Raw genomic sequence first — 9,922 nt, 5'->3', positions numbered from 1 at the left:
GATCTGTCTCACAAATACGACCCGTGAGATCGTCTCACACAAATTTTTCCTTCTATATGTGTCCTTTATTATTTTATTGTTGGTTGATATGAAAAACACATATCAAACAACGTAAATTGGAATCAAAATCAAACCGTCAATTAAAAAACAAATCAAAATCAGAAGTGAAATCGAGTTTATATTGTTTAGTTCTACATCTATAAATAAGAAATCGGTTCAAATCAAAACCAAAACATTATGAATCGAAAACAAAATTGTAATAACCAACGCATTTTGATCCATTGTCGGAACAAATTTATATATTAAAATAAAAATTATATAATTTTTAATAAACCGTTCCAACTTCCAAAACATATATAATTAGTCAATCAGCAATGCAGGAAAAGCTGCAACGGTGCCACATCTCCTTCGACTCGTTTTAGTATTTTTTATTTCTCTCTCTCTCTCTCTCTAGAATCCATGGGCCTCGAAGGCGGCGGTAGCTGCCACCTCGCCGCCACGATTTTCGAGGCTGATACTGCTGCGAATTGCGCTTCGATCAGCCCATCTTATTCACCATCCGTTGTCAATCAAACGCTCTTTATGCTTCAATCTGACGACCCATATTCGAGGCTGCAGGCGGCGAAGGATATCCGGCGGATGACGAAGACGTCGCAGAGGTATCGGCGTCATTTCTCCGCCGCTGTTGGGCCGCTTGTGGATATGCTCTTCTGCGGAGACGCCAACACCCACGAGGCTGCGCTGGCCGCACTCCTTAACCTTGCCGTCAAAGACGAAAGGTCAGCTCGATACACTGTGTGTGTGTGTTGTTCGGGGCTGGTGTTTATTTAATTTTTTCAGTTATAGTCCCAAATTGAAATTTCAGTTTGTCTACTGCCATCGATTTTGAATTCATTGCAATTTCAAGGTTTTGAATTTTGTTGAGTAATTTCTAATTTGATGCCAATAAGTTTGATTCCTCTCAACAGAAATATTTTTATTGCTATTTTTTTTTTTGTTTTCGTGGTCAATTTCTCGCTCTCTCATTTTCCTTTAACCTTTCTTCAATCAGTGGTTTGGTCCCATCAAATAATTATATTCAAGAGAGTATTGAAATATTAACATGTATTTAAAGTCTTCACCGAAATTAATTTGGCTTCAAATCAAATTAATGTCCAATCTTTTATGAATTAATTCTTGGACTGTTTTTAGCTTATTGGTTGCTGCAGAAGAATTAGGTGGGTTATCCTTTTCTTTTTCTTCCCATATTTTATATTTTCGTTTCGCTTTAGCCTTTGATTTTATGTCATTTAAACCTTTATCTTTAATCTTGGTCTTTAAGCTATCCTATGGATTATATTCCCCTTTTCTTTTCTTCGAAGAAATTATCCGCTTTTTTACTGACTTACTGCCTCTGGCGTCTTTAATATTAATTAAGAACGAAACCAAATCAAAAGGGCTCTTTCTTTTTAATTAATTAAGTTCGGTTCGAATTCAATCTTTTTCAAATATTAAGCAACAACAAGCACTTTGGGTGGTTAATAATTCTGGAAGCACGAATCTCGAATAAGAAAACTGTTAGCAAGTTGGGATTTTTAATGTGAGGTTACTGTGGATTGAAACTAAGGTGGCGTTTGTGATTTTGACACGTAAATTTTTTTTTTGCTGGGAAGGATAATATTGATCATAGATGTCTTGGTTAAATATATGTTATCAGTGTGTCATAGAGGATTGGATCTTTTTGTGTGTAATTTATGTATTATAGACTGCATTTTTAATCCTCTGCGGCTTTATTTTATCATAAAACTTAAACTTTGATTCGGTTTTGTTTCTTACAGAAACAAGATAAACATAATTGATGCTGGTGCCTTAAAACCAATTATCGGTTTCCTTCAATCTGAGAATCTAACTCTTCAAGAGCACGCGGTTGCAGCGTTGATCACTCTCTCCGCATCATCAGTCAACAAGCCAATTATTACTGCTTCTGGTGCCATCCCTCTCCTTGTAGAAATTTTGAGAAATGGCACCTCACAAGCTAAATTGGATGCCGTGTTGGCTCTTTATAACCTCTTGACTCATTCAGACAATCTTAACCGCATCCTTCAAACGAAGCCAATTCCGCCTTTGGTAAATCTGCTAAAATCGTGTCCAAAGTCCTCTAAAGCAGCAGAAAAATGTACTGCATTGATCGAATCTTTGGTGGGTTTCGAAGAGGGAAGAACAGTACTGACATCTGAAGAAGGTGGGATACTTGCTGTCATAGAAATACTCGAGAATGGATCCCTTCAAAGCAGGGAACACGCAGTAGGATCACTTTTAACTATGTGTCAAAGCGATCGATCCAAGTATAGAGAACCGATTCTTAAAGAAGGCGTAATACCGGGACTTCTTGAGCTTACCGTTCACGGAACTCCCAATTCTCAATTGAAAGCCCAAATGCTTTTGCGACTATTAAGAGACACCACTTATGCAAGGTCGGAACTTGAACCCGATACACTCGAGAACATAGTCTCCAACATTATATCTCAGATGGATGGGGAGGAGCAAACCGAAAAGGCAAAACAAATGCTTGCTGAGATGGTTCAGGTCAGTATGCAGCAGAGTTTACGACACCTGCAGCAAAGGGCCCTTGTGTGCACTCCAGCTGATATATCTACTAATAATCGTGCTTCCGAAGTTCCATCGAAGTGATCTGTCTCTCTACTCGAGGTAAAAATCATATTGATCAGTGTTCCGATACATGTAAAGGAAAGAAAGATGAAAAACACCACGCCAGTCCAGGCCTTTAGTATGGGTGCAGGTGATTGGTAAATGTCAATAATTGGATACTATTAGTTTTAGGAACGAAAATGCATGGTTCATTTGCTTTGGTTTCTGTAAAATAACTTGTGTGTTGAAAGGCATATAAATAATGAAGTGAAGTTTTCTGGTCTATGCTTTTCATCGGGAGTGGGTCTGTGTGAGACCGTCTCACGGATCATAATATGTGAGACGGGTCAATCCTACTCATATCCACAATAAAAAGTAATACTCTTAGCATAAAAAATAATATTTTTTCAAGGATGACCCAAATAAGATATCCGTCTCACAAATACGATCCGTGAGATCGTTTCACACAAGTTTCTGCCTTTCATCGGTGTTCATGTGGTATCTTTTGGGAATTCATTGAATGCTTTACTTTGGAAATATTCCCTTTGGTATTTTATCCATAACTGTATAATTTTTACTTTCAAGTGTCATTTTCTTTTTTAATTAATTACTCCTTTTGGAATCTTGGATTTCTCTCTTCTTGTTTATGAGACATAAAAGTATTAACCATTTATGGAAATCTGAAATCTTAAATAATTAGTAGAAGAAAGAAAAGTATTTTTTACTATTCTATTTGGGAAATCATTTTGTTTGGTGAAATGACTTGTTGATTGGAAAATTTGGAAAAGAAAAATAGGACAAAATTTTAAAAAGGGTTTAAAAAAAAGTATTTGGTTGGGCTTTTTAATGGAGTTTCTCTCCAGACCTCACTCAAAAGCCCGACCAAACATAGCCCAGGTTTTATTGTAAACGGCGTGCACGGATGGGAAATTATTCATATTCAATCACTTTTTCTTACGTTGTATTTGGTTTGAGTAATTTGAAATTCATGATTTCAAATTTATTTTTATTGTAAAATAATTTAAATTGAGTAGTTTAAAATTCATGAGTTCGAATTTATTTTTACACAACTTTTGAGAGAGTCTCGCAAGTCAATTTTTTGATGTATATATCTAATCCGGTCCAATTAATAAAAAATAGTTTTTTTTTAATGTTTAAAAAATAGTTTTTTTAATACAATTTTCATAAAAAATAGTTTTTTAATACAATTTTCATTAAAAGGAATTAATAAAAAAGAGCGAGTCTCATGTGAGACCGTCTCACGGATTTTAATATGTGAGACGAGTCAACCCTACTCATATTCACAATAAAAAGTGGTACTCTTAGCATAAAAAATAATACTTTTTCATGGATAACCCAAATAAGAGATTCGTCTCACGAGTACGATCCGTGAGACCGTCTCACACAAATTTTTGTCAATAAAAAATAGTTTTTTAATACAATTTTCATAATCTTATACCACGAGCGGAATGAGGCCTAATATATCAATTTTGTTAGATAGCAAATCTTATCTACGCTCTATTTCATATTTAAAATATGTGTCGAATTTATTCACAAATAGAATGCAAATAACATTATTTATATTGTTATACCGTTTGTTTATGTGGAAATTGATTTATATTAGGAGTGCAAATTACCACCTTTATTCAACAGATCTTTTGTTCTCCAAATTAAAAAGCCAACCGATCGATGGATTTATTCACACATGAGTACGGGAATTATTTTGAGATCCCAAAGATTCGGCTGCGTGCTTCTAAAGGAGAATCTTGTAATCCACAATAAATTGAAATTGTATCGATCTGATATCCTACAAACTCGGAGGAAAGAATCATTCGAATTCTCTAATAATAGAAACGAAGCATCAGATTAACAGATTGCAATCAATCTTTTAACCCCTCCCATCTTCTTTCTCTCCAAAACCAATAAGATAAACAAAATCTTCTTTACTCCGGAGAATCATAGTCCCACAACAATGGCTACGAAAACCGAAGGAATCGAAGAAGAACAGATCTACAAGATGGAATCAGGCTTTACGACGACAAATTCGTCGTCCCAATCTGATGAAAACGGTGGGTTTTGTTCATCACTTGCAGTAGTTACTACCGGACAAAAGGTAACAGTTACGAAACCAGGTTCCCTGATCAAATCTGGCATTTTTTTTAAAAGCATGGATTGATTGTTTCGAGGGTTTTATCAATGATCAGGCGCTGGCGGAACTGATTGGCACTTATTTCTTGATATTTGCTGGATGTGGTTCAGTGGCTGTGAACAAGCTTTACGGGGAGAAAATCACGCATCCTGGAATATCTGTGACCTGGGGGTTAACAGTAATGTCGTTGATATATACTGTTGGCCATGTTTCCGGGGCTCACTTCAATCCCGCAGTCTCCATCACCTTGGCCACCTTTCGCCGTTTTCCCTGGAAAGAGGTTCATTTTTCGTATTTCTCTTTTTTGGTTTTTTATAGCTTGGAAATTTTGAAGCACTAAGATCAAATTTTGACAAACGAAAAGGATCAAACTCTAGAATATTTTATTTTCTCATGTTGGTTCATATAATTTGGGAAAAATTCTTAAGTTGATCTTGTAATATGATAAAGAGCTTTGATTATCTAATTAAATAAATTTTGTTTTAGGATAAATTGTTTTTTTTAATCCACTAGAGTTGTTGATATATGTTCGACGTCATGTCAGTAACGGGTGCGATGTCAACCACCGATTAGTGAAATTGGGCTAAATATGAAAAAAAAATAGTATATCATGAAATTTTTTGACTAATTGAAATACCAAAATTCCAACCAGACCAAATTGCAACATTATTTCAGAATTTTTTTCCATTAGTTTTAATCAGCTTTGACACCTGTTGACGTTGCCATTGAAATAATTTGGAGTCTATTCTGAAGTTTGGAGCAATATAATTTTATAATTTTACATAAGGAAAAATATTCAATTTAGTTTTCTGAATTATCGGTTTTTGGGTTAATTTCTTGTTTCAACTCATAAAAGGTGAGATTAGACTTTTAATTCAGCAACTTCTTTTTATTTTTGTTTTGTTTTTAGTCATGTTTTGCTATGGAGTTAATATGACTTCGATAATTATCAATATGACACCAATATACTGACATGATATCGGTATTTGTAACGTAACATCAAATATTGTTGACATATTTGGTGTCACGTCAGTATTAATGTGTGAGCTAATGCTAACCAAAATAAATATTTTGCACTAAGACCTAACTTTGACGAGTGAGACGAACTTGGCTATTTTCGCTTTTAAGTAATTATTAAATCCTGAAATTAATTATTGGTGTTTGATATATATGCAGGTTCCTTTGTACATAATTGCTCAATTATTGGGATCTATTCTTGCGAGTTGCACTTTATGTATGATGTTTGATGTCACAAATGAATCTTACTTCGGCACCCTTCCCGTCGGATCAAATGGACAGTCTTTGGCTATAGAAATAGTCATCTCTGCTCTTTTGATGTTTGTTGTTTCCGCTGTTGCTACAGATAATAGAGCGGTACGTGACATATTATATAAAAATAATTATTTATTTATTTGACATAATATATATACATATTATATAAATATGTATATACACACAGACACAATATATATTTTAATTTTCTTGGATTAAAATTCAGATTGCAGACATGGGAGGAATTGCAGTTGGAATGACAATAATGTTGAACGTCATAGTGGCTGGGTAAACAAACTTGTGCACTTCATTTTATTAGAAAAAAATATATGCTTTATTTCCTATACTCGATATATTAAACACCCGTTTTAATATCTTTTTTTTGTTTGTATGTATTACTCGACGGTATTTCGTGGAAACGTAAAAAATTGATTTGTAAAAAAAAATAGATTATCAGTTAGTAATGTATGATGCGAAAGATGACATTCAACATCATCGTATCATCTCATGGCTCATCTTTTACGATACTTAGATTTAAAAGATAATTATCATCCTTATCTTTCAATTTACTATATCATCTTTCGTAATCTTATCTTACGAGCCAATATCTATTACAATACATAATAAGGAGGATACTTTTTTTTTTTCTGATTTAACTGAATTATTATGTGATACATTTCAACGAGTGCAGGCCAATATCTGGAGCCTCGATGAACCCTGCAAGGAGTATAGGTCCAGCCATCGTGAGACACACATACAAAGGACTTTGGGTTTACATAATTGGTCCCGTTATTGGAACCATGGCTGGTGGATTTGCTTACCATTTAATTAGATTCACCAACAAACCGCTTTGCGAATTGGCTCAAAATGGGTCTCTGTGTGGTAAAAGATGAGTCGAGTTTGATTCGGCTTGTCATCAGAGGAGATTTTCACACGTCAGTTCCGATAGTTTTAAATTTGTTTTTTCGTGAGCTTTTAAGCTTCAACGATGCAATTGTTTTGGCTGAACTATGGCTAAGACAAATCAAATTATCGTAAAAGAGTTATCACATAGAATGGTCTATTTTGATTATTGGTTTAGTGTATGATCAAACTTTGGTCATATTTCGGCGAGTTCTTTTTATTTTTAAAAATTTTAGTCTTTTTTTATCATAGTGCTGATATGATGCAAAATATTATTGTCACGGCACTTGAAATTGCTGACATGATGTCGGATATTGTTGATATACCTAACACCACATCATCACACTGACGAAACAGCTAAATGAAAAGAATCAACATATAGTATTGAGATCAAACTTTAAATAATTACAGGACTCTAAGTCAAAACAAACGAATATATGAATCCAATATGACCAAGTAAGGAATTAGGGATGAAAGGGATTTAGTCTTATTCCAGCATGATAATGTAAAAAGGCTTGTTTTTTGAAAGTGATAAAAATAAAAAGAGTGGCATCCCAAGAAGGATAAATAAGTTCCATTCTTTTAACTAGTGGAGGCAGAATATATTAATGTTGTATATTTCCATAAAAGGGAAATAAAGAAAAACAAATCATATCTTTATTAATTATAAAGTGACAGAAGTTTCCAGCTCCTTCAAGGGCCCCACCAAAGCATCCCTTTGACTTCAATTTGAAGTTGTTCAAGTTGGATTATTATCCAACCCCTTGCCGTGCCTGCAGGGGTACATCCAAGGGTTAGAATTTTTTCTGGCCCAATTTTATTTTTTTTTAATTTTTTTTTTCCCCATGAGGTAGAATCTCAACCACGCATATGGGGTGTGGACACTGCCCACACACCCATAATCGAACTAACCGTTCAAGTTATTTGTTCTTATTCCATATTGGGGATATTATTAAGATTATCTGTCATGGTAGTATAGGGGTATTATTCCATATATAGTAATATAAATCTGTAGAAAACAAATTTTAAAATTACAATTTTTTTTTATGTATTAGAGAATGGAACTTCAATTTTGAACAAAAGTAAATAAAAATTTAGGCATGTCATATTTGATCGGATTGCTGGTGCGACAACAAAAAATATTGATGTTTTATAGGAAAGTCCTGATATAAAGACATACATGACTTACGTTACCATGACAAATCAATATTCCGTCTCTGATGAATAAAAACTAAAATCGAAAAATAGAGTAGTTGAATAAATTGTGAATTAAGTGATGATAAATAAAAAATAAAAGACATAATTTCCTTTAATCACAATGTTAGATGACTCTTCGGTTCTAGATTTTGAATATGAGATTTCATAACTTCTAATTCTAAACAACTTAACCATTTTCTATATATGGAAAGAACTTTGGAAAGATTAAAAAAAAGTACAACTTGATACGTGTTGAAATCTCGAGTTTTTTAAATTATTTACGCACAAAGGTGTCACATACTTTAAACATATATAGTCGATATTATATGTCCAAATAAATTAAACGTAGCACAAGAAATTTGTAACCACAAGAGAACAAACATGTGTACGCCACCTAAGCTCCAATGACAACTCGTCACGTGTACCGTAACGTGGCTAAATCAGCCGTCTCCACCAAGGAAGACCCACCATTTTTTAATCGGCCATCTCTTTCGAAGTTCTCTTTAAAACCCACAATTCGAACATTACAGCTTCATATCAAGATTTCCTTTGTTTCCATCTGAATTCACATTCACTGCTTATTCGAAATCAATTATCCAGGTTAAGAATCCAGTATACGATCATGGTGTTTTGCGTAGAGTGCGGGACTACGAGGAATCCTTGCAGGTGCAGGGTGGTGGGGCCGACGCTGGGCTTGTTGGCCTTCGCATTGGCGGCGCTGGTGGAGTGGCCGGTGGGGGCTCTCATTTATCCCTTCCGCCACTCGAAAGGTCGTCGGATAATGGGACACCCTTCAAACGTGGTCTACCCCAGGGTCTCTCGCGCTTTGCCCATTTAAATATTCCTGCGACTCCATTGTTATCTCATGAAAATTTCTGTTTTCGGTTCTTTTCTATTGCTATATTGTTTGTAAAGTATATATAACGATCGAGTGTTGTATTTTTAAGTTGTGTTTCGCGTTGGATTCGAAGAAGTCGAACCACAGGGTTGCAACGCCTTGGTTGAAGAGGTTCTTTGAAGTTGAAGCGCAGCTACCTGTACTGTGTTCTGGTTTCTCTATTAATAAGATCAAATATATTATCTTGTGTGATTCAATTTTCATGTCATGTTACAAATAATGTCTTAATTTTCGACAATTCAACTGCAAAGACGATTGCTTTCCGTACAAATTTAAAGCTTCGAACCTTCGCTGAAAATGTCCTCGACCACATGACGATGACACCTAGACGGTAAAACAGTTTCTTGTACAGATACATTTGTGCACGGCACATAGAATCCTAGAACAGTCCAGAAATTAGTTGTTGGGAAGATGTGAGTACTTCCATTATTGGCGAATGAAGAGGATGGTGAGCGAGTATTGATAATTGTCAATTAAGTCTTCGTACGGTCGGAAAATTAAACAAAATTTTATCTGAGAAAAAGATCGAGTCAACAATGAGACAAAATTTTATCTATAAAAAATATAGAAACAAACCTGAGTCACCCGGGCGGTAGCAACACTTGTCTCGGCCCGTGAGTGCTTCAACCATCGGATAAATGAACAGCTGCCCTATCGTCGAGAATTCAGCGGTGTTGCGCATTCGGGAGTTGAGCCCCATGGCCCCACACACTAAGTGGCAATGTCACATCAGTATTTGGGAAAGTCGTCTTTAAGCGCATAGCTACGTAGGAGAGACCAAGACAAGCTGATCTTAAGGCTACTCAACCTGCAGAATTGTGGAACAGCAAGAGCGAGTAGCTGCAGAGGGGTTGGCAGCTTGGCAGAGCACTCTC

General features: G+C 35.2%; 3 protein-coding genes across 3 annotated transcripts; all 3 read left to right on the top strand.

The window, feature by feature from the left end:
• Positions 1–368: 368 nt before the first annotated feature.
• On the top strand, positions 369–2,911 carry LOC140806082 (U-box domain-containing protein 9-like). The gene is made up of 2 exons (XM_073162545.1): positions 369–779; positions 1,818–2,911. Exons 1-2 carry the CDS (start codon positions 460–462, stop codon positions 2,668–2,670), a joined length of 1,173 nt encoding a protein of 390 aa, XP_073018646.1. The 5' UTR covers positions 369–459; the 3' UTR covers positions 2,671–2,911.
• A 1,351-nt stretch (positions 2,912–4,262) lies between these two features.
• Positions 4,263–7,151, top strand: LOC140804958 (probable aquaporin NIP-type). Its single transcript, XM_073161125.1, has 5 exons — positions 4,263–4,741; positions 4,833–5,057; positions 5,954–6,151; positions 6,276–6,337; positions 6,741–7,151. The coding sequence occupies exons 1-5, from the start codon at positions 4,601–4,603 to the stop codon at positions 6,940–6,942; spliced, it is 828 nt and encodes a 275-aa protein (XP_073017226.1). The 5' UTR covers positions 4,263–4,600; the 3' UTR covers positions 6,943–7,151.
• Positions 7,152–8,670: 1,519 nt separating this feature from the next.
• Positions 8,671–9,244, top strand: LOC140806081 (uncharacterized). Its single transcript, XM_073162544.1, has one exon. It carries the CDS (start codon positions 8,772–8,774, stop codon positions 8,985–8,987), a length of 216 nt encoding a protein of 71 aa, XP_073018645.1. The 5' UTR covers positions 8,671–8,771; the 3' UTR covers positions 8,988–9,244.
• The last annotated feature ends 678 nt before the right edge of the window (positions 9,245–9,922 follow it).

The sequence above is a fragment of the Primulina eburnea genome, chromosome 11 (genome assembly GCF_022965805.1).
Source record: "Primulina eburnea isolate SZY01 chromosome 11, ASM2296580v1, whole genome shotgun sequence".
NCBI classification, from domain to species: domain Eukaryota; kingdom Viridiplantae; phylum Streptophyta; class Magnoliopsida; order Lamiales; family Gesneriaceae; genus Primulina; species Primulina eburnea.
Note: the sequence above shows the minus strand (reverse complement) of the source record. Positions and strands in the feature narration are given on the sequence as shown.

What these genes read in the sequence shown, in the direction of transcription:
- LOC140806082 (XM_073162545.1), top strand. Translation starts at nt 460, where the DNA reads ATGGGCCTCGAAGGCGGCGGTAGCTGCCACCTCGCCGCCACGATTTTC. An exon ending in CTTGCCGTCAAAGACGAAAG is followed by an intron (nt 780 to 1,817) that starts GTCAGCTCGATA and finishes TGTTTCTTACAG; the next exon opens with AAACAAGATAAACATAATTG.
- LOC140804958 (XM_073161125.1), top strand. Translation starts at nt 4,601, where the DNA reads ATGGCTACGAAAACCGAAGGAATCGAAGAAGAACAGATCTACAAGATG. An exon ending in GCCGTTTTCCCTGGAAAGAG is followed by an intron (nt 5,058 to 5,953) that starts GTTCATTTTTCG and finishes ATATATATGCAG; the next exon opens with GTTCCTTTGTACATAATTGC. An exon ending in TTGCTACAGATAATAGAGCG is followed by an intron (nt 6,152 to 6,275) that starts GTACGTGACATA and finishes ATTAAAATTCAG; the next exon opens with ATTGCAGACATGGGAGGAAT.
- LOC140806081 (XM_073162544.1), top strand. Translation starts at nt 8,772, where the DNA reads ATGGTGTTTTGCGTAGAGTGCGGGACTACGAGGAATCCTTGCAGGTGC.